General features: G+C 46.9%; 1 protein-coding gene across 1 annotated transcript; it reads right to left on the reverse strand.

Moving 5' to 3' along the window:
* Positions 1–417: 417 nt before the first annotated feature.
* Positions 418–6,734, reverse strand: LOC134290361 (uncharacterized). The gene is made up of 3 exons (XM_062857482.1): positions 6,354–6,734; positions 5,683–6,306; positions 418–5,427 (listed from the first exon to the last, which is right to left on the reverse strand). Exons 1-3 carry the CDS (start codon positions 6,732–6,734, stop codon positions 418–420), a joined length of 6,015 nt encoding a protein of 2,004 aa, XP_062713466.1.
* Positions 6,735–18,189: the final 11,455 nt, after the last annotated feature.

Raw genomic sequence — 18,189 nt, forward strand, 5'->3', positions numbered from 1 at the left:
TTTGTAGATTTAGGTTACCTTACATTTGATAGTCCTGCATGTACAATTTATCCGTCCTAGGTGTATCTATCGTGTAATCCAATTTATCTGTGCTATTGTTTTAAGTAGTTAGAATAACAAATTTATTTAGGAATCAATTCAGAGGCTGATTTAGGATACTTACAATTCAATTTACTTAAATTATTTAGCAACAAATTTAGGAATTCAACAAATTTTAATTGACTGAATATTGTAGGACTGCTCGTGATTTAGCACTTTTCGTGTTTACATTGCTATACAATTAACGATGACGTTTCTCCCTATCGTTGCCCTATCGGTGATAATAGAAGCAGCGGGTGGCACTGAACCACCGGTACCGAACACGCTGATCCGGGTTGCCAACACGCCCCCGCTCGTATTGCTTAAGGTCTCCTCAAGCTATACTTTATCCCTGGCAACATCTAGAACAGCGAGCTTCGCTGCAGGTCTCCGCAAGACTCCTCCTACCGTCTGAACATCTGCAGAACGAACTTGTCCATCCCGTCCCGGATAGACACGTAGAATCTTTCCTCGAGTCCAACTGTTCCGAATCCCGTCGTTCACAACGATGACCAGATCTCCGACGTTGATCGGCGTAACCTCGCCGAACCATTTCGGCTGTCGGGCTATAACGGGCAAGTATTCCCGAATCCATCGGGTCCAAAATCGGTCCAGCATGACTTGGATATGCTTCCAGTTCGTCCGTAATGCTGCCCCTTCTTCCGTGGGTCGTACTGCTGGCTGCACTACTCCGTTCGAGCTCAGTAGCAGGAAGTGGTTTGGTGTCAGGGCCTCGCTCTCCTGACTGTCAATAGGCAGATAGGTCAAGGGACGCGAGTTGACGATTGATTCCACCTCCACTATTGCGGTAACCAACGTCTCCTCGTCCGGATTCTTCGGCAATGTCATGTTGGATAAACCTGCCTTGACTGAACGCACCAGTCTTTCCCATATTCCACCCATATGGGGGGCGTATGGTGGATTAAACTTCCATTGCGTGTTTGCATTGGTGAAAGTCTGCGCTAGATGACGGTTTGTGGTTGTCATCTGCATCTTCAACTCTGCATTCGCTCCCTGGAAGTTGGTTCCTTGATCTGAGTAGATCTCTTGCGGTGCGCCTCGACGAGAGATGAACCTGCGTATGGCCATTTTACATGATTCCGTCGACAGCGAATAAGCGATTTCTAGGTGGACAGCTCGGGTGCTCAAACAGGTAAAAAGAGCAACCCACCTTTTAGCGCTGCCACGTCCAAACCGCACGGTAATGGGTCCAAAATAGTCCAGACCAGTGAACGAAAAGGCTCTTACATATGGTGTTATTCGAGCATTCGGCAGAGGAGCCATGGGTGGCACCTGAGGCTTGGACTTGTACACCTTGCACCAGTTGCAGCTCCTTGCGACCTTTTTGACAGCTGACCGTAGTTCAGAGACGTGGAATCTCTGTCGTACCTCGTTTACAATGGTTTCGTTGTTGGCGTGTCCATATTTCCTGTGGAACCAGTTGATCACCAGGTGTGTTACGTAGTGGTCCTTGGGTAAGATTGCAGGAAATTTGGCTTCGTACGGAACATATTCAGCATAACCAATACGAGATCCCATGCGGATTACTCCATCAGGATCTAAAAATGGTGATAGCTTGAATAGGCAACTGCTTCTGTCCACTAGCTGACGTTCTCCTGCTTGAACTTGCTGATTCCTTTGAAGAACCCGATACTCCTCAGCATATCTGCTCAACTGGATCAGCCTAACCATGACCGACTCAGCATACCTCCTTGATTCACTACTTGGATTGTCCGTCGCAGTTTCTATTTTCCTTCTGCCGAACCGCAGGACGACCGCTAACGTACCAGTAAGCTTCTCCCATCTCGAAAAACGTGTGAAGTCGATTACCTGCTCCGCTGGAACCACCTGGTGCATCGCAACTATCTTCAACTCCTCCGCTGTAGTTTGTTCAATCACTTCATCCGGCCAGTCGCATTCGGGCTTGTACAGGAACTCGGGAGCTTTATACCATCTACTTCCTTGATCAAAACAGGGACCGTTCCCCCATTTAGTTGCTTCGTCGGCCACATTCATCCTTGACGGCACTTTTCTCCAGTCTGTAACCTCTGTTTCATCCAAGATCTCAGTTACGCGGAACGCTACGTACTGACGATATTTTCGAGGGTCGGATCGGATCCAATTTAGCACCGTTGATGAATCGCTCCACATGACCTTGCGCGTTATCTGCAACGTGTGACTTGACGAGATGGACTTCATGAGCCGTGTTCCTATCACTGCCGCTTGGAGTTCTAACCTGGGGATTGACAGCAGCTTCATCGGTGCCACCTTGGTTTTGGCAGAGACGAGACTGCAACGTACTACTCCATTATCTACGATCCGGAAATAGGCTACGGCAGCATAAGCCGCACTGCTTGCGTCTACAAATACATGTAGTTGCATCGATTCGTATGCTCCCAGACTGTATCCCGGAAAGTAACATCTAGGTATTCGCACGCTATCCAGCTTCTCGAGTAGGGAAATGTACTGTTCCCATTTGGGAACTATGTCGGCCGGCAGTTGCTCATCCCAGCCTATACCTGACCTCCACACATCCTGGACAATCGTTTTTCCGTGTACCACGAACTGTGCGACCAATCCCAACGGATCGAACACACTCATAACAAGGCTCAACAGTTGGCGTTTTGTAGGGACTATGAGTCCATCGATTAGGTGTCGTAAGTCCTCGCGCAGCGTCAAAGAGAATACGAAGATGTCCTCCTGCGGCCGCCAAACCATTCCCAAAACGCGTTCTACATTGCTGCCTTTATCCATGGTGAAACTCTTTACCGCCTTCGTGTTTTGCTCTCCAATTCTCTGTAGCACCTCCGGCGAGTTCGACATCCAATGCCGAATCAGGAATCCCGCCTTTTCGTGCACCGCTTTAACCTCCAGCGCCAACTGAACCGCCTCCTGGATCGTGTCGACGCTGTCCAGGTAGTCGTCGACATAATGATTATCTTGAATGGCTTCGGACGCTCTCGGGAACTCGGCGGAATATTCCCCTGCATTCAAATTCTTCACGTATTGTGTCGAACTCGGGGAACAAGTTGCCCCGAATATGGCGACATCCATCACGTACACCTGAATCGACTCGGACGGGTAATCCCTCCACAGGAACGACTGGGCTGAACGGTCTTGTCGGGAAATGAGCACCTGGTGGAACATTCCCATTATATCGCCACTTATAGCGATTTCCCTTTGGCGATAGCGGCTTAAAACTGTCTGCAGCGACGTCATCAGATCTGGCCCTTTTAGAAGGACAGAGTTCAAAGACACTCCCTGGACGGATGCAGCTGCGTCCCACACAACTCTCACCTTGTCCGGCTTCTTCGGATTCACGACAATACCCAACGGAAGAAACCAGGTACGCTTCGGATTCATCTCGGCTATTTCTTGTCCAGTCGCCTTGTGCGCGTATCCTTTGGATACATAATCGGCTATTTGCTGGCGAACATTGGTATACAGATGAGGTGATTTGAGCAAGCGATTTTCCAGGCACTTCAGCCTCCGCTCAGCCATAGGTTTGCTGTTCGGAAACTCTACGTCGTCGAACTTCCACAGAAGACCAGTCTCGAATCTCCCATTTTCAGTCCTTCTTGTGGTTGACTGGAGGATATCTCTCGCTCGTTGATCTTCGGCTGACTCCTTAACTTGGTCAATGGAAACTCCCACACTTTCCATGGAGAAAAAGCTCTTTACTAGCTCGTGCAGATCATCATCTCTTTTTCGAGTACCAATGTGAAGCACGTGCTGCGATGAAGTATTTGCCGCATCTCCGGAACGCCCGTATATCACCCAGCCGAGTCTGGTTTTCGCCGCTACTGGCTCGTGCTCTCGACCTTCACGCAGCTTTAGAGTGGTCTTCAGCCTTGTATGATCCAGACCGATTAGGATTCCTGGTTTTGCATCCCTGAAACTTTCAACGGGTAGTCCGTTCAAATATGGATACCTGGCCCTCAGTTCTTCAAAGTCGACGGATTGTTGTGGAAGTTCCAGTCCTCCAACGGTTTGGACTTTCCGCAACGAAAACTGCTTTCCGGATACCGAACCCGAAATATTCATTTGGATTTGCTGGGAGTCTTCTTCTACACGCTTGACACCGTTGGTCCACTGCATGCACAATGGTGATGTCGGACCTTGCACGCCCAGCTGCTCGGCCAGCGATCTGTCCACCAACGTCGCATCAGATCCACTATCCAAAAATGCGAAGGTTCCGACCGAGCAACCGTTTGCATGAAGCACAACAGGGATTATACGGAAGAGTACACGGTGATGATGTTGGTGCACGGAAATCACCCCAGAAACCGGAGCCGAAGTTGTAGTATTGTCGGCTCTTGGATCTCCCGGGTGTAACAACCTATGGTGCTTTTGTTCACATCCTCCGACTCCGCAGACGGGCGCCTTGCACGGCCATTTTCCATGCGGATACAGACACCGCCTACACAGGTGCTCTTCCTGTGCTACCTTCCACTTATCCTCCAAAGCCTTCGACTTGAATGCACTACAATCCTTCGGCTTGTGTCCGGCTGTTTTGCACACCATGCAAGGACGTTGACTTCCCGGTTGGTTTGGAGCTTCAATCTTCATGGGCAGCTTCTGATCTCGAACTTTAACCGCGTGTACCTCAGAGAGATGTGAGTTCACCACGGCTTTCCCCTTCGTCTTCTCGTTTTTGTCGATTACTGGTGTGACGCTACTAGCTGCCGTAACGATAACGTCCATGTAATCTGAAAAGGTTTTCAGATCCACATCTACCACTCGCTGCTTGTGTAACGCCCAGTCGAGCTTAATGTTGGCCGGCAGTTTTTCCACCAGCTCTTCCATCAGGATCGGATTTGCTAGATGCACCTGCTGATTAGTAGCGATTAGGTGAGCGCAAAGATTCCGAACTGCTAATCCGAAGGTGATGATACTTCCTAATTTCTCCGGTCGCGGTGTTGGCGCTGCACGGACTTCCGCCAGCAGGTTGCTGATTATCGCTTCCGGTCGACCATAGAGAACCTTCAACGTCTTGATGATGTCCGGCACATTCGATGGGTGTAGAAGCAAACTACATACTGCTTTCCTCGCTTCTCCTTTCAAGCAGCGCTGGAGTCTCATCAAGTTCTCCGAGTCGTTGTAGGCACAAAGCTGCGTTGACGTCTCATAGCTGCTCCAGAAAACCGGCCATTCTGTCGGATTCCCACCGAAGAAAGGAAGATCCTTGGGAACAACATGGCGGGCTGCCAACTGCTGAGCGTTTGGACCGACCGATGACTGCATTCCACCATACATATCCGGATTTGGCACAGCCGATATAGGGTTTTGGTAACTTGATACACTCACTAATGGGGGACCCAAATATTGTGGTTGAGAAGAAACCCCCCACTGTGGAATGTTTGGAGGTATGTGTACTTGAGACGGTGCGGGGGCCAAACTTCGGGAGACTGAATACATTTGGGGATTTGGGAAATTTTGAGGATTGTTGCTCACTGAACCACCACCCGAATACGGATGCGGTGCCCTTGTTACTGGCCCTAGCCCTAACTGTTGCATCGGTTGTGAAAATGGTGGTTGAGTATATCTTCGATTGGTTGGTTCAACAATTCTTCTCCCGTACAAGTCTAAATTGGCAGTACTCACCATAGTTGAACTAGGTATTGCAATTGGATTGTACTGACCAGCGCTAGGATCCTCCGCGATGTACCTTACCGTGGTTGGTCCATTACCCATATATGGATTCGACGCCGGAATCGGAAGTGGCTCCAAATGACCTACGGATGCCGAGACCACCACTGGCTGGCTGATGGCAGATGGAACCGATGGATTCACGTGCAACGGCAATGTCGTCGTCGAACCTGGCATACTCGCAGAAATATTCCTCACCAGGGGCGTCGATTGAAACGATTGTGGTGCTACCGAACTCGGTACGCTGTTGAATCCTGCTGGATGAACAGTTGTTATCGGCGAGATGACGTTATCGAATGGCCTCGAGAATCCCCCCGGGATGGCAGGTGCCACGGTGTTCGGTGATATGATGTTATCGAATGGTTCCGAACCCACAGCTGCTTGCGCCACTTCACGATTCGATTCTACTTCCCGGCTGGAGACCGTTGTCACTGGAACTGTTCTTGAGCTGCATTGCGTAGTGACTGCTACCCCTGGTTCTGCTGGCGCGATAATACCACCGATCTGCGACGTGGCTCCAGTGGGAACTACGTTCCCAGTATTGGCAGCCACACTCATTTGATGGTTGTCGATCCAACGCTGAACATTGGCGGAAGCTGCGGTGGACTTGTTACCGCTCACCCCACTTGCTCTTGAACTCCGGCCTTCGTCTTCCAGCTGCGCTTGAACCTTCGATCGAGGAACTCCTCTTCCAAACGTAACCGATCTGCATTTGCCTTCTCTCGTAATTTCTTTTCCTCCTCCAAGCGTTGCATTTCTAGCCGAAGCCGAGCCTCTCGTGTGCTAGCCGTCGTTGACGTCGTTCTTACCGATGAGGCTGACCGGGAAGGGGGCCGGCATAGTGCACATTGGTAGCTCCGATCTTCCCCTTCTATACTATCACCAACACCAGCGCAGGTGAAATGGTACCATCGGCTGCAGCCGTCACACTGTACCATCTTCGGCTCTGCGGTGTTTGGCCGGTTACAGGCAATGCACTGAGCGTCAACTGGCGGCTCTGATTGCATCTTACCTGTTTATCGAGGTTCTTACGATAAGATATCAAATCTTAAAGTTTGTTGATACCCGGAGCGGACGAAGTTTTCGGACCTCTTTTAGTCAAACCCGTACTTATTTTTCTGGGTTAGCTTTAAGCTGAAATGGTTTAATTCATTGATTTTTGCATGTGTTTTGTAGATTTAGGTTACCTTACATTTGATAGTCCTGCATGTACAATTTATCCGTCCTAGGTGTATCTATCGTGTAATCCAATTTATCTGTGCTATTGTTTTAAGTAGTTAGAATAACAAATTTATTTAGGAATCAATTCAGAGGCTGATTTAGGATACTTACAATTCAATTTACTTAAATTATTTAGCAACAAATTTAGGAATTCAACAAATTTTAATTGACTGAATATTGTAGCGCTCGTGATTTAGCACTTTTCGTGTTTACATTGCTATACAATTAACGATGACGTTTCTCCCTATCGTTGCCCTATCGGTGATAATAGAAGCAGCGGGTGGCACTGAACTACCGGTACCGAACACGCTGATCCGGGTTGCCAACAAGTAGGTTTAACTGCATGTTAAATGGGCTATACCTAAATGGATTTCAAGGTTGCAAAGAAGTTTGGGAAAGGCAAGTGGCTTGCTTTGAGAGGGATTCAAGGCTTTCAGATGTAAAGGGGGATGGTCCGAGGGATTTTAAGTGAGTTTATAAGGGGGTCAGAGGCGTTTGCAGGTATTTCAGTGCGTTTTAGGACGTTTCAGGAGGTTTCAGAAGGCTTTTGGGGGGCTTCATATACTCTCAGATAAACTTCAGGAGACTTAGGAGGCCTTAAGGGGGCCTCTGAGGCTCGCAAGTGAATTTCATGGAGGTTTCAGAGCGTTTCAGGGCATTTCAGGAGGTTTCGCAAAGGTTTTAGGGGGCTTCAGAGGCTCTGAGGTGAATTTTACGAAGGTTTTATAGTGGTTTAGGAGGCGTATCAAAATATTTCAATGCGTTTCAGGACGTTTTAATGCGTTTCAGGGCGTCCAAGGAGGTTTCAGGAGGGTTTTCGGGGGCTTTAGAGGCTCTCAGGTAAATTTCTCGTAGGTTTCATAGGGGTTTCAGAGGCGCTTCAAAGCCTTTCAAGGCGTTTCAGGAGGTTTCAGGAGTTTTAGGGGGATTGCGAAGCTCTCAGTCCACTTTCACGCAGGTTTTACAGGGGTTTTATTAAGAGGCGTTTAAAAGTGTTTCAAAGCGTTTCAGGGTGTTTCAATGCGTTTCAGGGCGTTTCAGGAGATTTCACAGGGGCTTTAGGATTAAGAGGCCCTCACGTGATTTCATGGAGGCTTTGTAGGGGTTTTAGAAGTGTTTCAAAGCGTTTCAAGATGTTTCAAAGCGTTTCAAGGCATTTTAAGGCGTGTCAAAGCGTTTCAAGAGGGTTAAGGGGGCCCAGAAGCTCATTGGGTTTCATGGGAATTTCGGAGGCATTTCAAAGCGTTTCAAGGCGTTTCAATGCGTTTCAGTAGGTTTCAGCGTGGTTTCAGGGTGGTTCAGAGGCTCTCAGGTAAATTTCATGAAGATTTCATAGGGGTTCTAGAGGCGTTTCAAAGCGTTAGTCTTCAGAGCGGTTTCAGGGGAATACAGAAGCCCATTTAACTTTTCCCCTATTGCGTAAATCTCTTTGAGACAACCAAATACGTTAGTAGATCCGATGACCTATACTCAAGGAAGTTCTTGAAGATCCTAAAACTGGCAACGAGCTCACCACTTGACAGCACATAGTTGCATGAGGCTTACTTACCTTACTTATCGATCAGGCTAAGGCCGGGTGGCCTCTGCTGTACATAGTAGCCGTCTCCATTCCACTCGGTCCATGGATGTTTGTCTCCAGCTCCGCACTCTGCGTACCATCGTCCTCCACTTGGTCGACACACCTAGCTCGCTGCGCTCCATGTCTTCTTGTACCGGTCGGATGACTCTCGAGAACCATTTTAGTCGGGTTGCTATCCGACATCCTGATGACGTGACCCGCCCACCGTAGCCTCCCGATTTTCGCGGTATGGACGATGGTTGGTTCTCTTAGCAGCTGGTGCAGCTCGTGGTTCATTCGCCTTCTCCAAGTCCCGTCTTCCATCTGCACTCCGCCGTAGATGGTATGCAACACCTTCCGTTCGAAAACTCCAAGGGCGCGTTGGTCCTCTGCACGTAGGGTCCACGTTTCGTGCCCATAGAGGACGACCAGTGTTTTGAAGATAGTTCACTTCGTGTTATTGCGAACTTTATTCGATAGTACAGTTCTGCGAAGTCCAAAGTAGGCACGATTTCCTGCCACAATGCGCCTCTGAATTTATCTGCTGGTGTCGTTGTCGTCGGTAACCAGTGAGCCCAAGTACACGAATTCTTCAACCACCTCGATTTCATCACCGTCGATATGAATTCGGGGTGGCGGGCGCGTTGATTCCTCCCTGGAGCCCTTTGCCATCATGTACTTTGTCTTCGACACATTAATGACTAATCCGATTCGCCTGGCTTCACTCTTTAATCGGATGTACGTTTCCGCCATCGTCTCAAATTTACGAGCTATAATATCAATATCATCGGCGAAACCAAGCAGCTGAACGGACTTCGTGAAAATCGTCCCACTCGTGTTTATCCTCGCTCTTCTTATTACACCCTCCAAAGCAATGTTGAACAGCAAGCACGAAAGACCATCACCTTGCCGTAACCCTCTGCGAGATTCGAAGGGACTCGAGAGTGTCCCTGATACTCGAACTAAGCACATCACTCGATCCATCGTCACCTTGATCAACCGTATCAGTTTATCCGGGAATCCGTAATCGTGCATAATCTGCCATAGCTGTTCTCGATCGATTGTATCATACGCCGATTTGAAATCGATGAACAAGTGATGTGTGAGCACGTTGTATTCGCGGCATTTCTGCAGCACCTGGCGGATGGCGAACATCTGGTCCGTTGTAGCGCGTTCACCCATGAATCCAGCCTGATATTGCCCCACGAACTCTCTTGCAATCGGTGATAGACGGCGGCATAAAATTTGAGAGAGTATCTTGTAGGCAGCGCTCAGTAGTGTGATCGCGCGGTAGTTCCCGCAATCTAACTTGTCGCCCTTTTTGTAGATGGGACACACGATACCTTCCATCTATTCCTCCGGTAATACTTCCTCCTCCCAAATCTTGGTAATGACCCAGTGTAGTGCTTTGTTGTTTTTCAACCGGCCAACCTCCTCCTCAATCTCTTGAAGGTCAGGGGCCGGAAGTCTTTCGTCCTGTGCACATACTCCTGGTAACAGATCCACGCCACCTTCGGTACTTGCAACGTCGCCACTGAGGTGCTCATCGTAATGCTGCCGCCACCTCTCGACCACCTCACGCTCGCTCGTGAGAATATTCCCGTGATTATCTCGGCACATGTCGGCTTGTGGCACATAGCCTCTGCTCGAGCGGTTCAGCTTCTCGTAGAACTTTCGTGTGTCCTTAGCGCTGACCCTACCGCCATTTTTCAAACTTTCATCGTTTTCAATGATAATTAGCCTCATTTATTAGGCTTTCGAAGTGGTAACAGCAACTAGACAATATTTGCTCCATACTTCATCAAAACTATTCACTAAACTATTGCATTTTCATTGATTTTTAGAGGTTTTAAAAACTGATTCGTTAAACGGAAGTGGTGCAAAACGACCATCTGCCATGGGGTAAGATGCCACTTCATGAAAACATTCAAAAATTACGTCCATCAGTTTTCGGGCATTTCCGACTACTTTTCCCCTCTTTGTCCCGCTTTTTTCGTATACTCAATAAATGGAGTGTTACCCCCCTCCGCGCAAAACGATAATCGTAATATTTGAATGACCCCTAACATAGAATGCGTAGACATCAACAACCATGCGTCTCCATGTGTGCCTCAATCTAGTTGGAAACACTTGACTGGTAATAAAATCACCAGAAAACCTTAATTGCAAGCACGAAAAACCGGAAGTAGACAATTTTCATTGGGAAATCAAGAGATTTTTCGTGGGTTTGGTGGCCTAGCTTCTAGAAGAATGTTCGATGCAAACATATCTTGGCATTTTGGGCTTTGTTCCCCTACAACTCTTCCATCGCTTCGCGATCTCGTTCTTCCTGCTGGCACTTCTTCATCCGGAAGACTGAGTTCTGCCTGTTCCGCGCCTGTCTGTAACGTGCTCGGGAAGGTACTCTATGCTTAAGGGTCAAGGAAACTTAAGAAGTCAAGGAAATTTCTTCTACCGACCGGGAATCGAAACCATCTCCCTCAGCATGGTCTTGCTGAATACCCGTGCGCTTACTGCATCGGCTATATGAGCCCTAATTCAAGCATAGAATAAGCCAATATTCGTGCAACACCCATACCAGTGGACATCCAAAATCCTTGCTATATGTACATATAAAGTCCTATGTTGCAACCTCTGTCTGTACTAGCGCCATCAGGCACTTTGAAAAGGAACAAGCTATGAAAACGACTGCCGCGGCCGGCGGTCCGCGTCATCATCGCTCATTCATTCCCTCATTTATGTGTTCCTTCATTTCCGCGAACATCGGTTTCATCTGGAAGGTAAAAACGGAGCGCGAGGACGGTAGGAAACTTCTTGGTACCTTCTGCAGTCCCCCGTACTGAGACACGGAAATCGCCAACAATAGCGACAAACGGGTCTGCCAATGTCGAGCGTACGACGACGCGCCAGCTACGTTGGGGGCTACAAAGTTTCCCCGTTTGAGGACATCTCACATCGTCCTCGTATGAGGACCAAAACTTGCACGAGAAGACGTCCCATCTACTAGGCTCATTCCACACGCTTGTACCCGGCACAAAGACATCCGGAGTGGGTGGGACATGGTTCGCTCGAACGACCGTCTGGCCATAATGACACCGACTACCGCAACGGTGGGAAGCTTCAGCGAGAATGCAAGCGGGTTTGCCCAGCCCGGCGCGGCGCAGGGCGATTTTATATCATGTAAGGAAAAAATAGCCACCCACTACCACCCCCTCCTATGGGTGGCCAGGACCACCACTTAGCTTCCGTGCAATGATGTTCACTTTGATACGAAGGCGTACTTGGGATTGATGATGAAGGCGGATGGGAGATCGTCCATGAGTTTTTCTTTCTGTTATCATCGCGGAAGAGACATTCTTGCAGTAGTTCCTTGTATAAGTTCAGCAAGAATTTTTCTGAAGATTCCTCCGAGAATTCTTTTAACCAGTTTTTGAAACGTGTTGATGTCAGAATTTGATCTCGTACGTTCCTTGTTTTCGTTGCCCCCCTTTCAGTTTGTCCTCTTCTTGTCGTTGTCTTCCGATAAATAACCCGTAACGTGGGTAGATCACCTTGGAATGGTGCGTTACGGTGTAAGATCTACAATTTCAAGTTTTGATCTTGCAGTTTCCCAGCCTGGTTTATTTAAATGCAGGAACATTCCAAGATCAAGATTTGGTGTTCTTTTTTACACTATTTATTTATTTATTATTTTATTCTATTTATTTTTCATTGCTAATATACCGTTTGTTTCAGAGAGATGGAGGTAAATTTAACCTATATATAAATAACAATTTACGAAAATATAACAGTGGAGAACGTATCACAATTTAATGCTTTTTTCTATTTCAGATTTACAAGCAGGCAATCAGCGATCAAAGCGGCGAAGTATCTCTTTCTTTAGAAAGGTCAAGATTACCGTATGATACAGTGTCAAGTAGACCACGTTTTCCGCGTCGATTTATTCGTGCCGAGTTCCATAATTCCGTTTCTTTTTCGTACATTTACGGTAATGTATTTTTGTTCATTACACCTTCAACTTATATTACGCGTTGCGAACATTCGCGGATAATAAATATGTACAACGGTTATATTATCCGCAATCTTATTAACCCTCGAACCATCGCGCTGTTGTATTTTGTACAACACGTTGAAAAAATCTCGCTTTTTGTACTCAGCATTAGCGTGGTGCTGGCGCAGGTAGTCAACCGCGCGAGTTACGGAAGGTTAATACGGAAACGCGAAAAAAAAAGAAAAAAAAGGAAAAAAGAAAAAAAAGGAAAAAAGAAAAAAAAAGTAATACAAGAAGGTAGGTGAAACTCAAAAGCAACGATTCTAGTTGTTTAGTTATCCAGTTTTCTCGTAAATCTACGGCGCGGGTTTCGGTTTTTCAGCATTGGCAGTAACATTAAACGGAATTGCATACAGTTTATTTTCTGACTGAGAAACGATAAGCTTTAAACGTGCGTTATTACGAGTTGATCCGATATAGGCGTGGTTTAAAAATTATTCATACCCGGTATATAATTAAATTTAATACACAAACATACAATAAAATTATTGTATTCTTCCGACAGCCGGCTGGCGGAAGACTAAATCATATCAAGGGTTGCATAGCTCACATCACTTACCAATGTGAATCCAGATCTATGTAATTTTCTATCCCTTCCCTTCCCACTAACAAACTTCCTTCCTGTGACAACCGTGGGGATGCGGAGGTACACACGGTCTCTAGTAGCAACGGATGTCACACCAACATTCCTTCCCTTCCCCGATGACCGTAAGGACGTGGCCGGCGCCGGTACTGACTATATAAAGTTTTGAACCTTCAAAATTGCACATTGAGGATGGAAAGCTACACCCAGGCCCCATCCATTTGGTTCCCTGTGCAATGTTGACTGTTCTGGTCAGTAACGGAGTAGCAACTACGAATTGTACGGTCATCTCATGCTCATGCTCATGCTCATGCTCTTGTCGTTGTCTTCCGATAAAGCCCTTTCTGTTTAGTCCCGTTACAGATCAGGACAGTCGGTCCCATCAATGTTCTTAGTATAAGATAGCAAGTAATTTAGTATAAGTCCCTTAAATCCCTCCTTTCCAACTTTATATATTTATATGTTATCCCTAACCTCGAAACAGCCGCGAGTATTTCGGCTCCCAAAACTAACGAAGTATTTAGTCAGTATAAATTTAAAAACAAAATGTAAAATCAACATAAAAAAATGTAAAGATGATTTCGGCTCTGTTATGCCCAAGTGGCGCCCGAGCCTTCCAAATAAACGAAAAAGTAATAAAAAAAATCTTTTAGAATGTATTTCTTCCCATATACTTTTCTGGAATTTTCTCCAGGGACGTCGCCTGAAATTATTTTAGGTTTATTTAGGACTTACCAAATTTCTTCCGGAATATTTGTAGAAAAAAAAAAATTCGTAGAATTTCCTTATGTTGATTAAGCAGAATTCCTCCAGGTATCTCTTTAGAATGCATTCCTCCGGAATTTCCCCAGAGATTCATTCAAGAATTCCTCCTTTAATTCATTGAAACTACACGGTCAGAAAATTCATTCATTTTCGAGCTAAAGTGGGACAACTCAAAATTGAGTAAATTTTTTTCCAGCGATAGCGCTGGCCCAAGTGCGAAAATCTCATCAGTTTAAGCCGTATAATATTCTTGATGATGCGAAGAATATTATACGGCTTAAACCAGTTGGATTTTTGCACTTGGGCCAGCGCTATCGCTGGAAATGCAATTTACTCATTTTTTGAGCTTTTCCAGTTTAGCTCAGTTTTGTGTGAATCTTACTCATTTTAGAGTAACATTTTCTTAGCGTGCGGCAATCTAAGAAGCAAAGCAAGATGCAATAAAAATAAAACCTATAATACACTCAAACCTCCATTTAGGTCGAATCCATCTAGGTAAAATCTATTTTGGTCCCTCCATTTAGGTCACGTTACCTAAATGGAATCTGATTGTGTTCAGAGCAGTTGAAGTGTTTTAGATTAGGATAAGGCTGGTTTAAGGGAGTTAAGTTACAAGTTGAGTTAAACGGAGTTCAGGGCATGTTCAGGGGGGAGCAATAAGGGGAGATGGGGTTGGTTTGGGACTGTTTAAGGTTTCCTAAGAACTTTCTTGAGCAACCTGAATCGTTTAAGACACGCTTTGAAGCGTCGCTGAAATCTCTCTGAAGCTTACTGAAGAGCTGTAATCCAAAATTAAATTTTCCCACCGAAATCGCCTACGTAACGTCTGAGTTACGCCTCTGAAACTCGCTAAAAATTCTCTGAAGCTTTCTGAAATGCCTTCAGAATCCCCCCTAAAACTCCCTCGGACCACATGTAACACACTTGAGACCCTCAGAAACCCTTAAAATCGCCTATTAAATACGCCTCTCTGAAACTCGCTAAAAATCCTCTGAAGCTTTCTGAAATGCCTTCGAAATCCCTCTAAAACCCTGTCGGACCCCATGTAACGCACCTGAGACCCTCTGAAACCCCCAAAAACGCCTACATAACGCCTATGAATCTCACCAAAAACCATCTGAAGCTGTCTGAAATGCCTTCAAAATCCCCCTAAAACCGTCTCGGACCCCATGTAACGCAACTGAGCCTCTTCCAAACTCCCCGAAAATACTACTCCTGAAAGCTCCCCCCACCCTGAACCCCGCTTGACCCTTTAAATCTGCATGTCACTCGCCCTTCTTTGGTGTAGTATTCCTTCATGTTTTCTCAAAACATGTCTGAAAGAATTCCTCAAGGAATACTATCAGATATGCTCACGGAGCATTTTTAGAATTTCTCCCGAAATTCTTCTAGAAATTGCTCAAGAAATTGTTCAAAATATGTAATTCTAGGATTTTTATCACGGAGATTCGGATATATTTTATGTTTTTTTTATCAGATGTTCCTCTGGGGATTTTCTTCAAGAGTTCAAAATTTGTCACACTCACTCTTTCAGAAATTATTGTTGATATTTCTCCAGAGGTGCCTCCATATATTCAAGAGTTCCTACAGGCATGTGGAAGCTCAGATAAAATATTATCACCTGGGCGCCCATTAAAAACACCACCCCCGGCGAAGACTGGCGCTTGAGCCTAGCTATTTAGCACTGTAGTTGGAGGAAATGCCGAAGCAGAACCCGTAACTTCGGGGAAGGTAAGCCCAGCTCCCAGGGTTAGTGGGTTGGTGTCAGGCCCTGCGAGCCAGCTGTAAAACAGACTAGCACCGGAAAATCAACAAGAGAAGAATGCGAACCGATACCAATGGCGACGACCACAGCGACGAAAAGGGACTTGCGATTGGAAGCTCGGTACATGGAACTGCAGATCTCTCAATTTCATTGGGAGCACCCGCATACTCGCCGATATACTGAAGGACCGCGGGTTCGGAATCGTAGCGCTGCAGGAGGTGTGTTGGACAGGTTCCATGGTGCGAACGTTTAGAGGTAATCATACCATCTACCAGAGTTGCGGCAACACACGTGAGCTGGGACCAGCTTTTATAGTGATGGGCGACATGCAGAGGCGCGTGGTCGGTTGGTGGCCGATCGACGAAAGAATGTGCAGGTTGAGGATCAAGGGCCGATTCTTCAACATCAGCATAATAAACGTGCACAGCCCTCACTCCGGAAGCACTGATGATGACAAAGATGCATTTTACGCGCAGCTCGAACGCGAGTACGACCGCTGCCCAAACCACGACGTCAAGATCATCATAGGGGATCTAAACGCTCAGGTGGGCCAGGAGGAGGAATTCAGACCGACGATTGGAAAGTTCAGCGCCCACCAGCTGACGAACGAAAATGGCCTACGCCTCATCGATTCCGCCGCCTCCAAGAACATGGCCATTCGTAGCACCTTCTTCCAACACAGCCTCCCGTATCGTTACACCTGGAGATCACCAAACAAACGGAATAGCAAATCGACCACGCTCTGATTGATGGACGGCACTTCTCCCCCATTATCGATGTCAGGACCTGGCGCTAATATCGACTCTGATCACTACCTGGTGATGGTTAAACTGCGCCCAAAACTCTCCGTTATTAACAATGTACATTACCGGCGGCCGCCCCGGTACGATCTTAGAGCAACTGAAGCAACCGGATGTCACCACCGCATACGCGCAGAATCTCGAGGCAGCGTTGCCGGACAAGGGTGTGCTCGATGTGGCCCCTCTAGAGGACTGCTGGAGTACAGTCAGAGCAGCCATCAACAACGCAGTCGAGAGCACTATCGGGTACGTAGAACGGAGTCGACGAAACGATTGGTTCGACGAGGAGTGCAGAGCGGTTCTGGAGAAGAAGGATGCTGCTGCGGGCGATAATGCTGCAGCATTGAACCCGACAGAATGTGGATCGATACAGACAGAAGCGGAAGCAGCAGACCCGTCTCTTACGGGAGAAAAAGCACCGCCTGGAAGAAGCAGAGTGCGAGGAAATAAAACCGCTGTGCCGTTCACAAGAAACACGTAAGTTCTACCAGAAGCTCAACGCATCCAGTGACCCCCAACCCATCGTGACCAATTCTAGGAGTGTTAAGAAAAGCAACAAACGTTCTCCTCCTGGATTCAAAACCTAAGATAAACGAGACTTTCCTTTGCTCCCGGGAACATAAAAAATCCCAGATTTTCCAATTTTTTCGACGCCTCAGCCAGAGGGACAGCATTCGGAAAACCAGGAACAACCTCTTGGTGCTCTGATGGTATCGTAGACATCATCCTTAACTTCTTTAATGCTTTCGACTCAGTGAAGAGCATTGTCAAAGGAATTCTTCCTTGTATGGCCCCTCTTTTGTAGCAGTTGGCTTCTAAAATGCCCCTCCTTGCGACAATCGTATCTTTCGATGGATAATTCAACCACCGAGGTTGATGATATGATTTCTGTTCTACACTGGAACTGTCATAGTATTGTACCAAAAATAGATGTTTTTATTTTTTTACTTAGCAATTTACAATGCGATGTTTTTGCGTTATCCGAAACATGGCTGACACCCGATGTAACCTTACCTTTTTCCGATTTCAACATTATCCGTCTTGATCGGTCCGACTCATACGGAGGGGTGCTTCTAGGGATCAAGAAGCAGCACTCATTTTATAGAGTCGATTTTCATCCGATGACAGGCATCGAAGCCGTCACATGTGAGGAGACTATCCGGGGTAAAACCTTCAGTGTTGCCTCCGTATATCTTCCACCGAGAACTGCGATATCTCGCAGGGATCTCGCCCACATCTGCTCGGTTATGCCTGAGCCTCGGCTGCTCATGGGAGATTTCAACTCCCATGGTACAGGGGTGGGGGGGAGGGTGGGGTTGAACTGTACGATGACAGCCGTTCAACTTTGATATATGACCTCTGCGACGACTTCAACATGACAATTTTGAACAACGGAGAAGTTACGCGCGTGGCGCCTCCAGCTAAAGATGGCAGTCCTAGAGACAGCCGATTAGACCTCTCAATCTGTTCGAGCTCACTATCATATCGCTGGAGTGCACATGGAGGGTTATCCAGGATCCCCATGGTAGTGATCACCTTCCGATCGTTGTTGCTATTTCCAATGGGTCACATCAACCTCCTCCAACTATCGACGTTTCCTACGACCCCACGAAACACATTGACTGGGGGAAGTACGCGGAAGCAATCATCGACGGTGAGCAATCGGTAGAAGTCCTTCTACCGCGGGAAGAGTATCAGTTTCTATCAGAACTGATCATC

Source organism: Aedes albopictus, chromosome 3, assembly GCF_035046485.1.
Source record: "Aedes albopictus strain Foshan chromosome 3, AalbF5, whole genome shotgun sequence".
NCBI classification, from domain to species: Eukaryota; Metazoa; Arthropoda; class Insecta; order Diptera; family Culicidae; genus Aedes; species Aedes albopictus.